This window comes from Siniperca chuatsi, linkage group LG1 (genome assembly GCF_020085105.1).
Source record: "Siniperca chuatsi isolate FFG_IHB_CAS linkage group LG1, ASM2008510v1, whole genome shotgun sequence".
Lineage (NCBI taxonomy): Eukaryota > Metazoa > Chordata > Actinopteri > Centrarchiformes > Sinipercidae > Siniperca > Siniperca chuatsi.
The window spans coordinates 8,550,897-8,570,037 of NC_058042.1; the positions used below are offsets into that span (position 1 = coordinate 8,550,897).

At 39.9% G+C, this 19,141-nt stretch overlaps 2 protein-coding genes across 3 annotated transcripts in view; one reads left to right on the plus strand and one right to left on the minus strand.

The window, feature by feature from the left end:
* Nucleotides 1–11,226, minus strand: part of LOC122873928 (A disintegrin and metalloproteinase with thrombospondin motifs 7) — an 88,762-nt gene extending 77,536 nt beyond the window's left edge. The window contains exons 1-2 of one of the 2 annotated variants that reach the window (XR_006377540.1): nucleotides 10,575–11,226; nucleotides 8,354–8,721 (exon numbers count right to left, since the gene is read on the minus strand). Coding sequence is in view for 1 of the 2 variants with exons in the window: in XM_044191299.1 (XP_044047234.1) it covers nucleotides 8,354–8,721; nucleotides 10,575–10,695 (489 nt within the window). In the remaining variant the exon portion in view is untranslated. The remainder of the gene's footprint in view (nucleotides 1–8,353; nucleotides 8,722–10,574) is intronic. The other variant, XM_044191299.1, reaches the window with a different exon arrangement.
* A 972-nt stretch (nucleotides 11,227–12,198) lies between these two features.
* On the plus strand, nucleotides 12,199–14,350 carry rxfp3.3a2 (relaxin family peptide receptor 3.3a2). The gene has a single exon (XM_044191318.1). The coding sequence runs from the start codon at nucleotides 12,340–12,342 to the stop codon at nucleotides 13,483–13,485; it is 1,146 nt and encodes a 381-aa protein (XP_044047253.1). The 5' UTR covers nucleotides 12,199–12,339; the 3' UTR covers nucleotides 13,486–14,350.
* Nucleotides 14,351–19,141: the final 4,791 nt, after the last annotated feature.

A 19,141-nucleotide genomic window follows, 5' to 3' on the forward strand; every position in this document is an offset into this window, starting at 1 on the left:
CCAAAACATTTTTTTTCTATATACACACAATATTTTGAGTAAAAAAGGGAGGTATATTCATTTGACATGTATGGTTCAGCAACAAAGTATTATGTTAGATCTTGCTATCCAAGTGTTTTTGATGTACAAATTGTACAGGCTTTGGTTGACACGTTGATATTTGCTTTGATGCTAAGATGACAACTGCCTTTGTCGCCCAAAAGAGCCGCTGTGTGTCCCAACAGGATGTCAGATATTAGCTCTGAATGACCGTAGATTTATATAATCCCTTTCTTTAATGTTGAATATACTTGAAAGGTAATGACAATACCAATTGCAGATGCATAAATACCCTGTAATTTGTGCTCAGAAATCAAGTAGTTTTGGTTTGTAATGACAGTGCGCACATTGCAAGAAAGCAGAATGATACAAACCTGTGATTAGTGTTAATCCTCTGCTGATGTGGTCTGTAAAGCGGTAGTGCATCACATATCATATCCGGCTATGTTTGTTTTTCTTTTTCATTCTTTCTTTCAAAAGTCTCAATGAGACTGATTGAATAAAGGTTATATATGTCATAGCAGACCACGCCAAATTGGTGGCGTGGCCTGCTGGATTCTGGCCTGTAGTGACATGATGCCACTGGTCAGTGTGAGTTGATTGTCGTATTCTTGACACAGTTGGCAACATAAACATAAAACTTCCCGAGAGGTATTATGGATGTAACTAAGTGCTATCTTGCTGTCCGTATAAGCATGTAGGCTGATGTCCAGCTCGCATTCAATCAATCGGCTCTTTTCCAAAGGTAACAAAATCAATAAACACGTTACACGTTGTTTGTTTAATCAACAAAAACCATGTAAAACAATTTTCCATTATACGGAGGGTTATGTGCCAAACTATTTCTTTGCCGGGAGTAGTAACTTCATGTAGTCTTCGCTGGTTGCCTGGTTACATTACTCAATATGACATTACAGCAATAGTTCGAATTCTAGCCATAAAGTTTTACCTGACTTTAAAGACAAGGTAAGAGGAGATGTACAGTTTTTTTAACAATAACCAACTGTTTACTTTGTTTTATTAAGTCAAGTCAAGTCAGTATATTTATATAGCACATTTAAAAACAACAGGAGTTGAGCCAAAGTGCTTTCCAGACGAGGCAGATGGGGATAGAATCTGCCTCAATACAAGAACAAGAAGGCAGTAATACATAATGTAATACAATAATGCAATAGTACAGAGAAGACAAGACTAAAAATGGAAACCTAAGACAACTAACATGATAAAATCAGAATTTAAAAAAAAAGGAAGTTAGGAGAAATAGAATAAAACCTGCAACAGATTAAAACGCAGTAAAAAGACGTTAGAAATAAGTTAAGATGAGGACTTAACAAAAACCATGGGGCGGCCTCAGACTGAAACTGTCAGTGGTGTAACAGGACTTAATGTGGGAAGGGAGGCTATTCCAAAGCCTGGGAACAGCAACAGAGAAAGCTCGGTCACCTTTGGTTTTGAGGCATGAGTGAAGGACTGAGAGGAGTTGTTGTGAAGATGACCTAAGTGACCTGTGGGCAGAATATGGATTTAGTAGATCTGTATTGTTTTGTTCCATTTAAGGCTTTAAAAACAGTAAGATTTTGAAATCAATTCTGTATTTCACTGGTAACCAATGCAGGTGTGCCAGAACAAGAGTGATGTGTTGTCTTTGTTCCAGTTAAAAGTCTGGTAGCTGCATTTTGAACCATTTGGAGTCGAGAAAGGGTAGAATGGGTCAACTCCATATACAGGGAATTACAATAATCAAACCGAGAGGTGATAAAAGCATGGATAACTGTTTCCAGATCCTTAGGAGATAAAAACGGTTTTAATTTGGCTAAAAGTCTAAGCTGATAAAAGCTGCCCTTCACAACACAACTGACTTGTTTAATAAAATTCAATGAAGTGTCCAAGAAAACACCAAGATTTTGAACGTCGTTGTACAGACAGGGGCCAGAGCGCATTGCTTAGGGCTGGTGACAGAGCTATGAGGGCCAAACATGATTACCTCGGTTTTGTTTTCATCTAGCTGAAGGAAATTCCTCGGCATCCAGCATTTGATGTCGTTTACACAGTTAAAGAGGTTCTTCAGTGAGCCAGTGTTAAGTTCGTTAACATGAGATGTTGACGAGCTAAAATTAGATCTTTGATAGTAAAAACTATGACAAAATGTATGTTTTGTTGTCGTTGACGAGACGAGACAGGACGACATACTTCGCCTTCCCGGTGTTTTAAAAGAATGTCATGGCTGATTGTGTCAAATGCTGCACTGAGATTGAGCAGGGCTAAAATGGCACAGGAACAAGAGTCGACAGAGAGAAGGATGTCGTTATGAACCTTCAGCAGAGCAGATTCTGTGCTATGCAGAGCTCTAAAACTAGATTAGAATTTGTCAAAGACGTTGAATAAGTTCAGATAGGAGGAGATAACTTTTTCCAAAATCTTAGAGATGGCCTGTAATTGTTATGGTCATTGGGGTCTATTAAATAGACACTGCTTAATGATAATCATATTACTTGTTTGGCCATGGAAACATCTGAAAGGTTGATACATTTTTCAGTAATGACTGCCACAAAACAGAGATTGGACCTATAGCAGTTTGCTTGGCAGACTATCAGCAGCCTGAATAACACACTGTACAGTATGATATGTACACATCCTGACAGAGATGTGTCCCTCCCATGTAATAATCCTATTTGTCGGACATTTCATTAGCATGTTATAAAAAGGCTTCTGGATGAACAGTTCAGATCTCTGGATTCCTAACCTCCTCAGTAATCAGCCACAGAGGGTTGTGATGAGAGGTGCTGCTCCACAGAGTGCATACCAAATACTCAATACCCACAGGGGTGTGTATTATCTCCAGTGTGTCTTTACTTGTACATAAATATGTCAGTAATCACTAGTTATTTAAGAAAATACTGTATGTATTTTTGTTAATGACAGTGAGGAAGAAAATGGTCCAGCCCTAAAGTAGTTCTTTGATTGGTGTGATGACTCATGCTCCTGCCACAGTGCAACTACGGGAACAATAATGGACGTTAAGTGACTGAAGTTTTTTAAACCATAGAGTTTGAATACTTATCATCTGAATACTTAAGTAACAAAGCAGCCCTATAGAGCCCTATATGCATATATATATATATAAGTATAGATCAGCACTCGTGCTTTAAGAACATTAATACACTCACTGGCTACTTTATCAGGTACACCTGCTCATACAACAGTCAGCTCCTCCAAACAGCAAACTGCATTTCTTCAGCTCTTCACATAAAAGGGTACAGACAGAAACAACAGTCAAAGAAATATTTTTGAAATACAGAATATGGGACATGTCATTCTTTCAAAAGTGTCTCCAACAGCAGGACATAAAATCATCGACAAAGAAACTTCACCAACATAAAAAGAATCTGCAGCCCCCTCTCTCCTCATCTGTCATCAGTATTTATTACTCCTCCATCACACAGACACAAGTGTAAAACGTGATTAATCCCAGACTAGAAAAACATTAATGCTCGTATAAAGTTTGCCAAAAGCTGTGGATAATCTTCAGGAATATTGGCAAATGTCCTGCAGTGCAGTCTCTAAGAATTTCGACAGTGAAATATTTTTCAGAAGTTTGGCTCTGTTCTCCTGCACATTGGATTTGAAATGAAAGAATGTCATTGAGGATAAAGGGCTGACTTTTCAGCTTTAAGGTCCAACCAATCACATTTTGTCATCCCTTTTTGCACATTTTGTCATCCCTTTTTGCAGTCATAAAGAATGTCAGAATCAAAATTTATTGTCAATAGTTTGTTAAAAAGGAAGGGAAAAAGGGTCTTTGAGGAAATATCAGAAATACTCCTTTTCCTCTCAGCAGCTGGAGGGGCATGTCGGTGTGTTCGAGCGACAGCAGCTGGCAGGCTTAGCTCCGGCAGGGGAACGAGAGACAAAGTAAACAAACTTGCGCTGTAGCTTACAAGTCATGGGCAGACAGTGTTTCTTAAGCAGTGGTATTGAAGAGTAAGGACCACATTGGCATCTAAACAAAGCAAAGTGACTTTTGCAGGTAGCTTTACATGCTATTTAATGTGCTGCAGCTAACCAGCTACTTAGCTACAAACTGGAATTAACGCTGAATGTTTGTTTCGTGGCTTGTTCAACAAGCTACGGTGCAGGATGAGACATGTTTTTCAATTAAATAAGAAGAAGACTTTAGCAGGAAAGTGATTTGACTGGCTGTATGGAAACAAGTTCTCCATCTACGTAATCGGAGAACTAATAGTATTCTGGCGAATGTATACAAAGATAGGCAGCACCATCATGAAAAATATATATATAAAATATACATTTCCCCCTTTTGGTTTCTTATTCTTTCTCAAAGCATATACAGTATTATGCCGTAATAGAAAAAGAACATGCAATTTAATTTCAGTTGGAGTGTTTGAGTAACAGCCATACAGAGCAGTGTAGGATTTGCCACCCTTTTGATACAACATCCCATAATTTTAGGACAATGATCCGTAATGTAAAGACAAAGCAACCAAAGAGTCTTTTAGGGACAAACAGAAGAATGGTCGTAACTGGCCACGTGAGTCACCTGACCTCAATCCAGTGTGTTTCACTTGCTGTAGACCAGACTACAGGCAAAAAAGAAACAAAACAAGCAAGAAGTGAAGCTGGCTGCCATACCAGCCTGGCGGAGCACCACCAATATGGATACCATGTGTCTGCTGATGTGTGTGGGTTGTAGACTTCAGAAAGTGAATGTCTGCAGATGATTAACAATTAATTACTAAATAAAATGCCTTTTAAGTTTATTTATGTGTGTCAAATTACTTTTGGTCTCCTCTAAAATTGGGTGAAAAAAGATTAGTGCTTGCGTTGTGGAGTGTGTATGCTAAGAGTTCTCCGTGGAGTTCTAGTAGCGTTGTGGGCCAGTTTTTTCATGAGTGGGTCCACACTTCAGTTTCTCTCGTGTATGGACACAGGGATGCACATGCATGTGCACACGGGTGACACAATACACAGTTCTGCCAATGGTTTCACACAACTCCTCTGATCTACAAGTGGCTGTAAGGTAGCAAGAAATGCAGCAATGCTCCAGCAAAGGCAAGGAAGAAGACTGCAAGCAAGTAAATATGGATATAAACAATGCAGGGTTTAAAATACCTTAAAAATCCGCTTTGCAAATGTTTTATGAGGAAGGAAATGTATTGTTAGACCTCAAGGACACACACAATGAGTTCCAAATGTAAACTTAACTTTTGTTTGTTTACAAGAAAACTACACAGGGCACCTTCAAGCATACCTGCTTGGTACAACAGCCAGCTACACCAGTGAATCATACAGCTGCAGCTTAATATATGCAGACAGCATGCAGATAGGGTCAAGATATTCGGTTACTATTCAGCTAAACATTGGAGTTGGTAAGAAGTGTGATCTATAAGACTCTATTGTTTATCAAATGAGCATGAATTGGTGCAAGATGTGGTGATTCCAGCCTCTCAGAAGCAGCTTTTGTTTTGAGATTTTGTGCACCACAGTATTTATAGTTAACAGAGAAGGGTGCAGTGACATGAGTCACAAAAACATGCAGTCATCGATATTTCTGTTGGTGGAAATGCTTTGTGAGAAGCTCACAAACCACAGCCAGACACATGTAAGCTAACAGGAAGAACATAAGTCTGTTACAACACTGGTGAGCAGAAGAGAATCTCTGAACACATATAACCTAGAAGCAAAGGAGATATAGCAGCAGGAGACTGTGCCTAGTTCCACTCCTGACAGCTAAGATGAAAAACATGACAGTACAGTGGGGGAAAAGATCACCAAAAATGAAATGGATGAAGATGGGGGAAAACAATTGCCACTGTCCTGATTGTGGACCGTCAAACCTCTTATGATGTGGAGAGAGTAGGATAAGCATAGGCATAAACAACATGGATCCGTAGATGGTGTCAAAGGTGGTGTGGGTAATGTTTCCTTGGCACATGCAATGATGTACAGAAGCTTTGCTGCTAAATGGGTGCATCCCTGTACTTGTTTCGATTTGAGTAATCCCAACAAGACAATGCACCAATTTACCACTCATCATCTTATGATGGTTGTTTTAATACGAGTCTGACCTCAACATGACAGTGACTCTACTTCAATAGTCTCCACATTCTTCTCTACCCAATGAAGCTTCAGATGCAGAATTTACATGATGGATTTGTGGCTAAAAATCTGCAGGAAGTTCATGATGCTCTCAAGACAGCATGGACCAAAATCTCAAAATATTCTTTCCAGTATCTCACTGATTCCATACCTCAAACAATTCACGTTGTATACATGACTATACTTTTCAATTCCACAAAGGGAACTTCCTCTTTTCTTACTTGCTTAAGGCAATGTTTGTTTACTTTAAGTGGAGTGGGCAAGTCTGACGTTCGATAAAATTTCCACCAGAGTTGGCTTTACAGGTGAATATGGTCAAGCACACTGAGTATAAACAGAGGGGTTGTCTCAATGGGAATTTGGTCCACTCTGATGAAATGGAATTGCCTCACAGAGAGGTTTTATTTTTTAAATAAATGTATATAATCAATGTTAAAGAGATTCCTGTATTGATAATGAATTTTATCCATGTGGTAAACTATTAATTCTGGATTTGACGGCAACCTTGGAGGTAAAACAAAGGTACCTCAAAGGGGAGCTCCACCGATTTTAAACATCAAAGTCTGTTTACAGGTCTTGGGGAGTACAACTGCATGTGAAAAAAGTTGTAGAAACCTTTTGTGGCTCCAGATGGAGCTGCACAAGGTCTGATCAATTGCATCGTCAGTTGGGGCTGAAGACTACAAGTTTGAAAATGAAAAAATCTCTGCTTGAGGCTAGTGGCTCGATGTTACATAAGCCACTACTAACATAACACACACCCGAATCACCAAACAACTGTCGACAGTCGATTTACACTGTGGGTAGTGTAGGTGCCAGGTTTTTACAAGGAAGAAGAATGTGTGGAATAAAAAAAGATATCTCTTCAATTTTTATACTTTTTAAACTGTCCATCATAAGTCTGATAGTTTTAAATCGGAGGAGTTATCTTTTAAGTGGTGCAGCTCTCTGGATGAGTTTACTGAATGTGACAGTTAAACATGCATATTGGCATCACCAGTGGGGACATCTGTTTAATATACTTGCTTAGTGCTGAATATGCTGCTCACCCTGTGCCACATTCAGAGTGGCAATTTGTGTGGCCACTTACTGTAATTTCAGGTGGCCAGGCATCTTTCTCTCTCTCTCTTTTTTTTTAAAAGATTATTTAACAGATAGTGTACAGTCAAAAGACAGATGGGAAATGTAGAGAGAGAGAGGGGATGACATGCAACAAAGCTCCCTAGCCTTTATCACTGCAGACATTTTGACATGTGATAAAGTGATAAAGCAGGCTGTAATGTTAAGTGTGAAACATGCTGTTTAAAAATAATAAATTGCTGTTTAATTATAATATAAAAGCAATATAATATGCGGTTTTTAAAAATAAGAAACGATCAAGAACATATAATACTAGTCTTAAGATTGGTTGTGATCAATAATTGATTGTGATAAAAGATGAATGAATCAATCTCAGTGATAATCACATGAATCACACTAATTTGCCAATTCAGACAGAGAAAAGAGAGATGGTCAGTGTGTGTGTTTGTGCTACATGGAAATATTGATAGTCGTATCCTTTAGCAGTCTAAAAATTCTTTCCTTTATAAGCCCACATCTGCGATCACAGAGGCAGAGCAGAGCATGATTGGCTAGCTGCATTTTGAACAAACAGTCTTTGAATATGAGTGAGAAGATTGTGGCCTGTTGTTGTACTGAAGGGAGTGTCACTTTGTTCTTCAGCCTCAACAGTTACATGGTGAATACTAAAAATGGAAGTGCAATAAATATTTACTGCAAAGCCTAAAGGTGGTTTTGCATGTGTGTATACATGTATATGCAGTATACGCTCCACTACTTGCAAACATAATGTTCATGGGGGAAAATTAGTGGTTTCAACAAATTGTCAGACTGTGTACATCTTCTGGCTGGAGTAAAGCACTTAACTTCCAAGTCTGAATAGCGGATAACTTCAGACACACCTATGTTTTGTAGAAAATCCATCCAGGGTGTGTAGCTGTCTAAAAGACCCTTGTCTTGTTGTCAGATAAGTCTGAGCTCTGAACGTCCAATTGCACAGTTTTGATATTAACTCCTTATTACACACACTTAACTGAGCTGTGAATACAGCCCTCTGCTGCAGCTGACACCTCTGCGTTTAACTTGAAATGCATTTGAATACAACTTCCAATGGACTTCAAGCTTTAAAGTTACTCACCAGTCCATCACAGGTGCTTATGGCTGCACTTCCTTTAACAGTGGCTTCATACCACACTTCACCTAAGAAATGGCACGGGGAGGATCCAGTAGGATGTATCCGGGCCCCATCCAGGCCACCATACCTCCTCTCTGTCAGGAAGCCCGGCGCCAGCAGGTGTGGGTTGAGGGTGAGGTTAAAGTGCAAACTGTGGTTGCCGTGCCAAAACTGGTAGAAGACCCGATCCAAGTCCGCTGGTCCCTCCGAGGCTTGCCGGCGCTGTACACGGCGAGCATGGTGAGACAGGAAGTTGGACAGGAAGTGACCTCTGGCATCCACTTTAGTGGGGTGAACCACTTCATACTGAGGCAGATCCTGCAGAAATCTCTCTGTCAAAGCCATGGTGGGAAGAGGAGATGATAAGAGAAAGTAAAAGAAGATGGGTTATTAAATCATGGGAAAGGGGAGGGCAATTAAATAATTAAGTGGCTGTAAAGCTGTAAACAAAACTGGGGAAGTTATAAACAAACCCATATGGGTGTCTAATCGGTCATTTTTATGTTTGAATACAGCTGCAGTGTATACAGTGCCTGTTAGAGGGACACTGCTGGAACTGGATTTTAATCTACTATCCCCCTTTTGCTTTTTACTCTCATGTGCAGCAGGTTTGATAAAGTTGGTAAAATTCCAAATAAAGGGAGCGACTTGTGTGGAAGTAGTTTGGACATAAAAAGTTAGACCTACAACTAACCACTGTAACATGGAAGCTTTGAATGAAGAAGATTGCAGCAAAAGCAGGCAACACAACAAACTTATTTCACCAAGTCGAGTACAAATGAAATAATGAGAGGAGAGGCAAACGGCTTATTTGAAGTCTAACAACAAAACAGACTTGCTGCAATTAATAATAAAGTCATTTTCTGTAATTCATCATATCGTAATAAATATAATTATCACAAAACTACCCTGCGATATGGTGATATTATTTTAAGGGCAATATCACCCATCCCTAATTTGTACATACAAAAAAGAAAATATTTTATCACCAAATGTAACCGATCTGCATGAGCACAAAAATCCTAATAATAGCTGGAGTCACAACAACAGCTGTTTCACAATGATGTCTCATTCATTCTGTACAGTTCACAGTACAAATAAGACCTGTGTCACATCATAATTTGCAGGCACATTGCTTTTGTATGTAATCTGTCAAGGTACTTGCTCCTAAACCCTCATAATACCATCATTAGCTTAATCACATTGAAGAGAAATGAGCAGAATCCAAACAATGATTTCACACAGCTTTGTGACAAGGTAAGACAAGGTCTCTCTCTATTCAGCATTGCACAGGATTGTCTGCACAAATATTTTCAAGAATACTTCAGTGTAGCAAGATCTGAGGAAGATGTTTTTGGCAACCAGCTGCTTGGAATGCCTCATTGCCCGAAGAGCTAGGAAAACACCTGATGAAGCTACAATAAAATACACTTTGGGATTTCTGTGACAACATTTATCACCTGAAATCGTTACTGTTTGTGGAGTGGAGGATCCTCCCCTCAGTGACACATCCTTGTCTATAATGCCTGACAGCACTTAGTTTTTCTCTTAAGGGTTCACAGCTGATTTGTACAGGATGAGAGTGTGCATCCAGTCTCCTTGTTCTGCTTGTATGTGTAATCTCAGGAGAGCCCTGACTTTTAACATCCAAACCACAAACTAAAGGGATGAAAGTGCAGGGAGAGGAGGCAGGGGAGTGTATCCAACAAGACAAGAGAGGATTAATTCTCTGATGTGATGATTTCCACCGGCTCTATTATGAGAATAATGATAATGCATCCTGTACATTCCCTCAGAGAAATTCTGTTTCCTGACCTTCACTGGTGAGGTCAGACAGCTTCTGCTGCACTGGGATTCTGCATTTTAGCTCAAGGGCAGGGCAGATGCTTGCTTACATGGGGCTTGAACCTCTGATGATTCAATGGAAAGAAGGTCTCTCCAGCTACCAGACTAAGCTGCAAAACCTTGGGCTTAATTGCTATGGTCAACCCAAAACTTTGTAAACACAAGTCACAGCTGGCCTCCCCTCCACAGTGAGGACTGCTGGCCTGATTCTGCATTTACTGGGCTGAATCAGATGCGCTCTGAAACAAATGTGCACAACAAAAGCAGCCACAATACCAGAGGACGTGGCGACATCATGAATTCAATGTTTTGAATGTTTTTGTTTTCAGTCTCGACTAACCTGTGTCATGTGATAATCCCAACGCTTTGCAGTTTTCCAGGACCGTCAGAAGTGCGATGAAGAAGTGAATGGGGGAGACTCCTTGTCCAAAGGCGCGAAGCCCGCAGTCCAAACGGGTCATTTTGTCAGGACAGTAGCCTATATTTTAGAAGCATTTAATGTCTTTCTAACACCGCGTCGATTGTCTATTCAAATTATTTCCATCTGGGCTGGATGCACTTTTCGCTTTGTTGCGACCATGCACCTAAACTGTGACAGTTCCAACAAACTTCTCCAATTTAGGCCTGAACATCGTCTGTCTCCACGGGGCGTTTTTGTTTTGTCTTTTTAACTTGTTAGTTTGGTCGGTGTTTGCTTACGAGTAGCTGCCCCCTCCGTCCTCCATCAGTCTCCTACCGACAGCCAGTGACAGCTTAAAAATTTCTTCTGCAAACTTTCACAGGGCCACCCCCACAGATGGGTGGACTTAAGACAATGGGATATCTTTCAGTAGGGCTGGGGGTTTAAAGGGGAATGCTACTCCAAGAAACTGGATATAGTGCTTCACTCCAATTGGCAGTTGCTCCCAAAACGGAGGTCCTTTGAGTTTCCAGTGGGTCAGATGAGGACCAGTTTCGATACTGTTGCATTCACTTGTAGTCAGAGAAATGGTCACAGATCAGGCGCGTCAGTATGCGCGGTTACCTCCCCTTGTAGCCTACTTAAAGAATAAACAGACAAGTCTTCTCCAGTGGAAACTCTAGAACAAATCCTCCATAAAGTGGTGAAGGAAACTGGGGTTGAAAGCATAAAGTTCAGCGAGGTTCCTGATCTGAAAAGCCTTTGGAAACACTGGACCTACATGCAGTCATCTAAACACAATGTCTTGAACTTGAGTAATGCTTGAATAATGCTTTTTAATTTATTTTAGAAAAAATGTCGTAAAGGGGTTTTCATCATCAAACTGAAACAAGTGGAATAAAGTCGATATTGAAAAAGTCCACATGGTCACTAAACTACATCATTGTTTAACTTTGTTTGTCTTCATCTGCCTAAGCTTAGCGCCCCCTCTAGCGGGAGAATGAAGGCACTGTGAACCACTGATGCAGGGATACTGCGTCTGCATATATGTTTTAGAAGCTGCAGGCGTACATCAATTATGATATAATACTCCTATATTTACGATATAGGTTCAAGCATTTTAATGGAGCACTGGCACGCTTAAAGGCACGCTGATCTTGGTGATGATGGAGGGAGTTAAACTTTATTTTATTGCTTTTGTAGAAGCAGATGAAAGAGCTGCCTCGGTCTTGACCTGTAAATGTCTTTTCGGTATTTTCTGACTCGTTTTGTGTCAACTGGGTTCAGCATTTCTTAATTTCTGTGTTTGTTTTTTTTTACCTTTTATTTGAATGTTCTTGATGAATCGTTCAATTACTCCATCCAACGCGTTTTACGCACGGACAGTGCATTCTGTCACAGGCTTAATGAGGTGACATGCTGAAATATGCATTTAAATTCATGGAGACCAAACAGTGAACCAGTCCTCTTGTGTTTGCTGCTGGATTCAGGATGCTTTATGCTCATTGCTATGACTTGGACTGTCACGTCTCATTCGACCAATCGTGGCTCAGCAGAGGAGCGACACACCTGTATAAAAGCAGACTCCAATTCACTGAATGTGGATAAAGAGCTAAGATACTTTCACGGCGTCTTTGTTGTGTTTTAGTCTAGCCTGTGCGCGCAGTAGAAAAGCTTATGTAAGTCCAGGTTCCTGACTTTAAAGATGGATGAAATATTTAACCACAGCGGAGCACTGAACCGAAGTTCACCTGGCGATGAGAAATTTAGTTTCGATGACATTGATGTCAGCGCGGACGGCACCCTCATCCTGAGGATACTCATCTCTGTGGTGTACTCTGTAGTTTGCGCAGTGGGTTTGGTGGGGAATCTGCTCGTCTTTTTCCTCATGAGGTTACGACAAGGTCGAAAGAAGTCCACCATCAATTTTTTCATCATCAACTTGGCGGTGACGGACTTCCAGTTCGTGCTCACTCTGCCTTTCTGGGCCGTGGACACCGTTCTGGACTTCAGCTGGCCGTTTGGAGACGCCATGTGCAAAATCATCCTCTCGGTCACCGTGATGAACATGTACGCCAGCGTGTTTTTTCTCACTGCCATGAGTGTGACCCGCTACTTGTCTGTCGCCTCAGCCCTAAAGAAAAAATCTTACAGGAGGTCACGGTGTGTGAAGTGGGTGTGCGCGGTGCTGTGGGTGGCGGCAACAGTGGCCACAGCTCCGACAACTATCTTCTCCACCGTGACTGTCGTCGCTGGAGAAAAACTCTGCCTCCTCAAGTTTCCTGAAGGGCACGACTGGCTCGCCCTTTATCACATCCAGAAAATATTGATAGCCTTCATCATCCCTATGCTCATAGTCTCTGTTAACTATCTGATGCTCCTGCGCTTTGTAAGACGGAGGAGCATGGACAGCAGCAACCCTAAACGGAGATCCAGAGTCACCAAATCTGTCGCTATAGTGGTTTTATCTTTCTTCTGCTGCTGGGTGCCAAATCATGCCATCACCTTCTGGGGTGTCTTGGTCAAATTTAACGCAGTCAACTGGGATAAATCATATTACATGGTGCACACGTACGTGTTCCCGGTCACTGTGTGCTTGGCGCACGCAAACAGCTGCTTGAACCCAGTGCTTTACTGCCTGATGAGGCCAGAGATCAGGAAGATGCTCAGCGGTTTGTTTTGGAGAGTCTCCACTCCATCCTGCAACAAGAGCTGCGCGACGCGCTCGTTTACGCATGGAGAAACCCAGGGAGTCGTGCCTCTCCAGATTATGGACAATGGAGAGTACACGCTGTCCATCATAGACCGTAAAGGCTTATCAAGCGCTAAAATGATCCCATACACCACATAACAATAGTCTTTTTTTGCTCTGGTTGTCCACATGTAGATGTCATTTTTCATGCGTAATGCTTTCGTTAGTATCTCAAATGTGAAAATATCTTAACGACACACAGTTAAGACGCACGTTATCATGTGTTTGACATCAATACATATACTATATATGACAAATGTAATGTAAAATGTATTTAATTCCTAAAACTGTCACAAGAGTACTTGTTGATTCCATTGATGAAAATGCCAACGTGCATTGAATTTCTCTTTCCTTTCTCTCCTTTGAAACGATGATGGTATTTCTGCCTTTACACGACAGTGACAAGAAACATGGGGACAGAGAGACAGGGGCACAGGAGACAAACATCTCGAACCTGGGACATGGCTCGATTTTACACACTGGACTCCCAGCAAAACATTGGATTATATTATGTAAAAGAACCTATGATGGATATGGAGATTAAAATATAATCTCAAGGTTGCAATGTTTTCTATTCATGTAGCCTACATCCTGTAGAGCCTATCTGTAAATATGTACATGAGGTAGAAAGTGGCTGATTTTTTTCACCAGCCAAGTACATTTACTTTTGATTCCCTGCTTTCATTTAGGCTATAAAACTAAGCTATTAATATCACATAGATGAACTTCACAGTCTTCAATCATGAGGCATCATTAATTCTCTAAGTAGAGGATTGACATGTATAGTTATGTTACATGTATAGACTACATTCTGTATTTTGTACATAAAAATGTCATCCCCAAACCGTCTAAGCTGTGACTACTGTATGTACAAAAAAAGAGTATATATTGTATATTTTCTCACATGCCCTGTTTTTACACAGCAGGTTTCTCGCACATCATTAAAAAAAACATTAATGTGGAAGGTTTGTCGTCCTGCCAGTTAGAGCAGGTGCATGTCTTTTATTTTTTACACTTTATTAGATTTTCAAAAAACATAAACGATACATAACTATATCAATACACAAACATACACAAGACATACAAAATAAAATACAATAAAAATGCTTCTCCTACGGCTAGTAATCACCAATGTCCAACTTCCTCCCACCATACAGTCAACATAAAGCAAGACATGCAAGGCTTTCATCCAATCAATCATCTCCAAATTCACTCCACTGACTCAGTATACTTTCCAAGTCTGTATGTTCAAGATAATTAATCTTTACTCTACTCTCTACTTTTTTTTTAAATAGCTCTTGTTTTTAGAATAGGTAATTTTTTCTAAGAATGTACATGCAGACAGTTCTTTAAGCCATTTACCAGTACTTTTTAGTACTTATTTACATTTTCCCATGATAGTGCTATCATCCGTTTTGTCTGTAACAAACATAGATCTAAAGAGATTTTCTCTTTCTATCTTATATTATGTTCTTTTGGATAACGACCTAATAAGAAAAGCTTGGGCTCCAAAGTTAATTGTATCAATAAAATCTCTTCCATCATATATTTCACCTCTTCCCAGAACTTTTTTTTAATCTTATTACATTCCCAAACATAATGGACAAATGTTCCCTTGGATTGTCCACATTTATAACACTGGGATATTACTAGCAGGTGCATTTCTAAAGGTAGATTCTTTCTTTTGGCTTTCAACAGTCAAAAAAGAAAACTTTTCTCTCTGAGAATGCATGTATTGTTGAGTTTAACACTTAAGCAGTGCACAAATAAAGGGGGAGAATATGGCACACCTGCAGGTGCGGGCAAATGATGATTCAGATAAGAAATTCTACATGCAGTCACGTCAGTCCTGGTTTAAACATGCATGTGAGAAATGGATATTTGACCAAAAGGAGAGAATGTGTGTTAGTATGTGTGTATGCATGTGTGCTCGGAGGACACTTTGTTGGGTGCGCCTAATGAAGTGGCCACACTCAAAGATGGGAGTGGCCACTTTGTTGGGTGTGTATATGTATATTTTTATGGATGTAATAGGTGGGAATGTGTGTAGGTATGCAAGTAGCCTATGCATGTATGTACAGTAAGTGCGTGAATACATATAGAGAGATATACTGTATATATTTATTTTCTTTTGCCTTGCTTTTTAGTTTTATATGGAAGGATGTATTGTTTTTAATGTAGCCTATGTGATGGTACAGAGTACCTTAGTCATCTGTGACTTGTATTGCTTTCTTTGTCTTCCTGGAAGGAGGACTGCAATGGAAATAAGTTATCCTTTAACTTTATTGTGTTATCCATGACAATTTCAATGAATATGTATTTATTGCAGTGATAGACCTGTTATATATTTGATATGTCAAATAAATCGAATCAAATCAAAACTCCTTTTCATTATGTACAGCCTGTACTGCTGTTAATGCTAAATTCATATTCAGTCAAACACATGGGCTGTCTCAGGTAACCCTTGGTTAGGTTGATAATGGCTGCAGAGGTTCCAGCAGTCACTTTGCATTCGGCGACAGTGTAAGTCCATTTCAGCTGATTGAGCTCAGAAAACGCAGAGAGCTGGGTGTGCCGCTTTGTGTGCTAATGAGTGTCTGCCCCTGTCTCTCTTTTCTCCTCCTTGTGCCCCGAGGCCTCTTTGTTTGGTGTGGCCCGTCCATGATGCTGCAGGGATGATCACAAAGTGTCCAAACTGCAGTCTTTTTCCTTAAAGCAACAAGTGTTGGGAATCTGTATGATCAGTCTATATTGTTGGTCTATGCAATCTCTTCAGTCAAGTCAGTTATTTTAATATATCCCCAAATCACAAATTACTAATTTTCCACAGAGAGCTTCTCAGTCTGAACAGCATATAAAACACTATCTTTTAAGCCCTCAACTTGGATAAGGGAAAACTCCCAAATAATAATGGGACTATATGGCACTCGGCTTGTGGTGCTCAAAGTGCCAAAAATACAGCAATGTCTCTTTCCAGACATCATGACCCGGTTACTCAAGATGATCCACAGACCTGAAGGAAGCGTGCATCTACTCATAAACAAGAGGCTTAGCCACAATAATATTCTAACCAAGAGTTCGATACTACTAGCTCCCCTAGCACCACTGAGCTATCAAACGTTACAGCTCAGCCCGAGGAGGACGCAATTAATGTTTACATCCTGCGCTGTCACAAGCATGAGCCTCTCGTCCATGTCCTCGTCTTTATATACAGTCTGTGGTTTAGCCCCATTGTCTCAGATGTCTCTGAGCTGTTGATAGGACTTTCCTCTCTAAACCTTTCAGGTGGTTTCATTTAAATAACTGTTTGAATCCCAAACAGATCAAATTATTCAATATTTCACTAAAAATCTAAGATTGCAGTCCAAAATATTAATAGAAATTTGTGTATCAGAACTTTGTTTTGTCTTCTTTCCTCTTCCATTAATCATCTCGCGACTCTGGCTTTGGTGGGTTCCGACCCCCAAGTTGGGAACGACTGGACTAAACTACCAAACTTCACTGTACAAGGTGGTTAAAACTAGCTCTGCTGACCACTACTTCCACATTGATTCCTTTGTATTTATAATCTAATAATGTAAAATGGTACTTTTACTTCAGTAAAAGATCTGAGTACTTTAAGTGGATTCAAATCACTATCTAAAGTTCCACCTCCATTCAAAATTCAATGTTCTGGTGGCTTAAAGGTCCAATCACATTTTCTGACCACATAATTACAAGTTAGCTATATAAATGTTCACAAATATAGGAGGAGTTATATAGACTTATAGCTGGAAACAACTGAAAATAAAAGTTTGTTTTACAAACATTACGGAGTAAATAAAGGTCTAACTTTTATTAAAACATAGATTTAAAAAGACATCCGAGTTAAGTTTTATAAAAATATGTAAAATCATTTTAAATTCTCTATGATATTAAGTGGAAGTTCACTGGGTTCATTTCTGACTTCAGATGTGAGGTGTAAATACTTCAGTTATGGTAAGAAAGCCTGATTGCTTTGGCAACAGATTAATTTGATTTATGTAGACCAGGACCTCTGCTGAGCTGTCTACAAGTGGAAATTCTTGGCAATTAGAAGCCACTACACTACATGCTGACAATCCTTATCAATCAGTGCACATCAGGGTTTGTATCCGGAATTGCTCGTTTGATTATTTCCAAAGGTTTAATTTGGTTTGGCAGTAGTTACTATCAGACAAATGAGAAGAAATCTCCACTGCATGTTTTCAGTATTTAGGTTTGATTTTGATTCAACAATTTGCATTTATCTTTTTATCTATTTTATATTCACACATTTTTAATGACATTCAGCATATATTTCATGTGTTACCGCCGTGACAGTTTGTCTGCATTCCCTAAGTGTTTCCAGCCATTGTTCCCCTGCTCCCTGTGGCTGCTCCTCCCGTCTACCTCCACTGCCTCTCGACTCCAGTGACTCACCTGCGGCTCCTCCTCCAATCACTCCGCTCAGCCAACACACCTGCCTCCAATCGGCGCATCTTCTCTGCAGTAATCTTCCCCGGCTTCTCATCCATTCACTGCCAGATTGTTGTTTCAATCCTCGTGGTAGTTACTAGTCGGCCAACTCTTGCTGAAACTCTGTCTGTTTGCCTGTATCCGTTCAGGTGTGTTAGTTTGTGCCTCAGGATCACTGCGCACCTGCCTGTCCAGCGCTGTTTGTAACGTAACATCATGTCTACTAAAATACATTCTCTGTAGCTAGTGATCATGCAGACGTTATAACATGTTCTGCAGCATGCTTACATAACCTCACGTTTTAGATGAATTGACTGTGATTTGTATGCTTGGATTTAATGCTCATCTGTAATTCTGTTTGTGTGGCTGCTTTCCCTTTTTTACTTGCTGAATCTTATTACATTTGCAGCTGCAACAATCTAATTTCCCCCTCAGGGATCAATATGTTTTCACCGTAGCTGTCAGTGGCAGATGGTTAGCAAGTGTCAAATGACACCTCACTGAACCACAGCAGCACATGGGAGCTGTGTATATTTATTTTATTATTTTTTAACTCTGAGAACAACACTAACAACAACTTATAATGATTCTCGTTTGCCCTTTATATTAGATTTTTAAGGTGTAATTGACAACACTGCAGCCCAAACAAAACCTGTAGGTTTTAAAGAGCTTTGATCGGCAGGTGGCAACACAGTCACCTTTGTGCTTGAAGGAAAATTGTTCTTTGTGATGCTTGAAATAATGCATTAGGTCTGCATTAGGACAGGGCCCATGTGGCAAACCTGTCATTTGAATTCTTTAATAAAACCTGGATTGAAGCCACACAATATTTAGTTTCATACATAGAAGCTTTTACATGCATATGTTCTGGTGCTGTTGACATTTTAGCATTAAAAACATAATTTATCATAAATTATTGTTTTTGTTTTCTTAAAATGTTTTTTCAATAAAAACATGTTTAACTTTTCTGTAGTTGTTGAAAGATACCCATAAAGTATCTGCTGTTTACAGATATTTATGAGAGGAGAGATGACTCCAGTCACAAATATTATCATCCACTTTGATTGTTTGCTAATTAAACAGTAGGTAAAGTCTAATCAAACTGTCTAATGAGCTCTCCATGGCTGCGTTGCAGTTTGAAAGACATAAGATAAACACTGCCCCTTGCTGGTGGATGAAAAGCATTACAAAAATCATTCTCAAACATTTATTTATTAAAGGGGCACTCCACAGATTTTACACATAAAGGTCGGTTTACTCATCCTGTGGAGTAGCACTC

What these genes read in the sequence shown, in the direction of transcription:
- rxfp3.3a2 (XM_044191318.1), top strand. Translation starts at nt 12,340, where the DNA reads ATGGATGAAATATTTAACCACAGCGGAGCACTGAACCGAAGTTCACCT.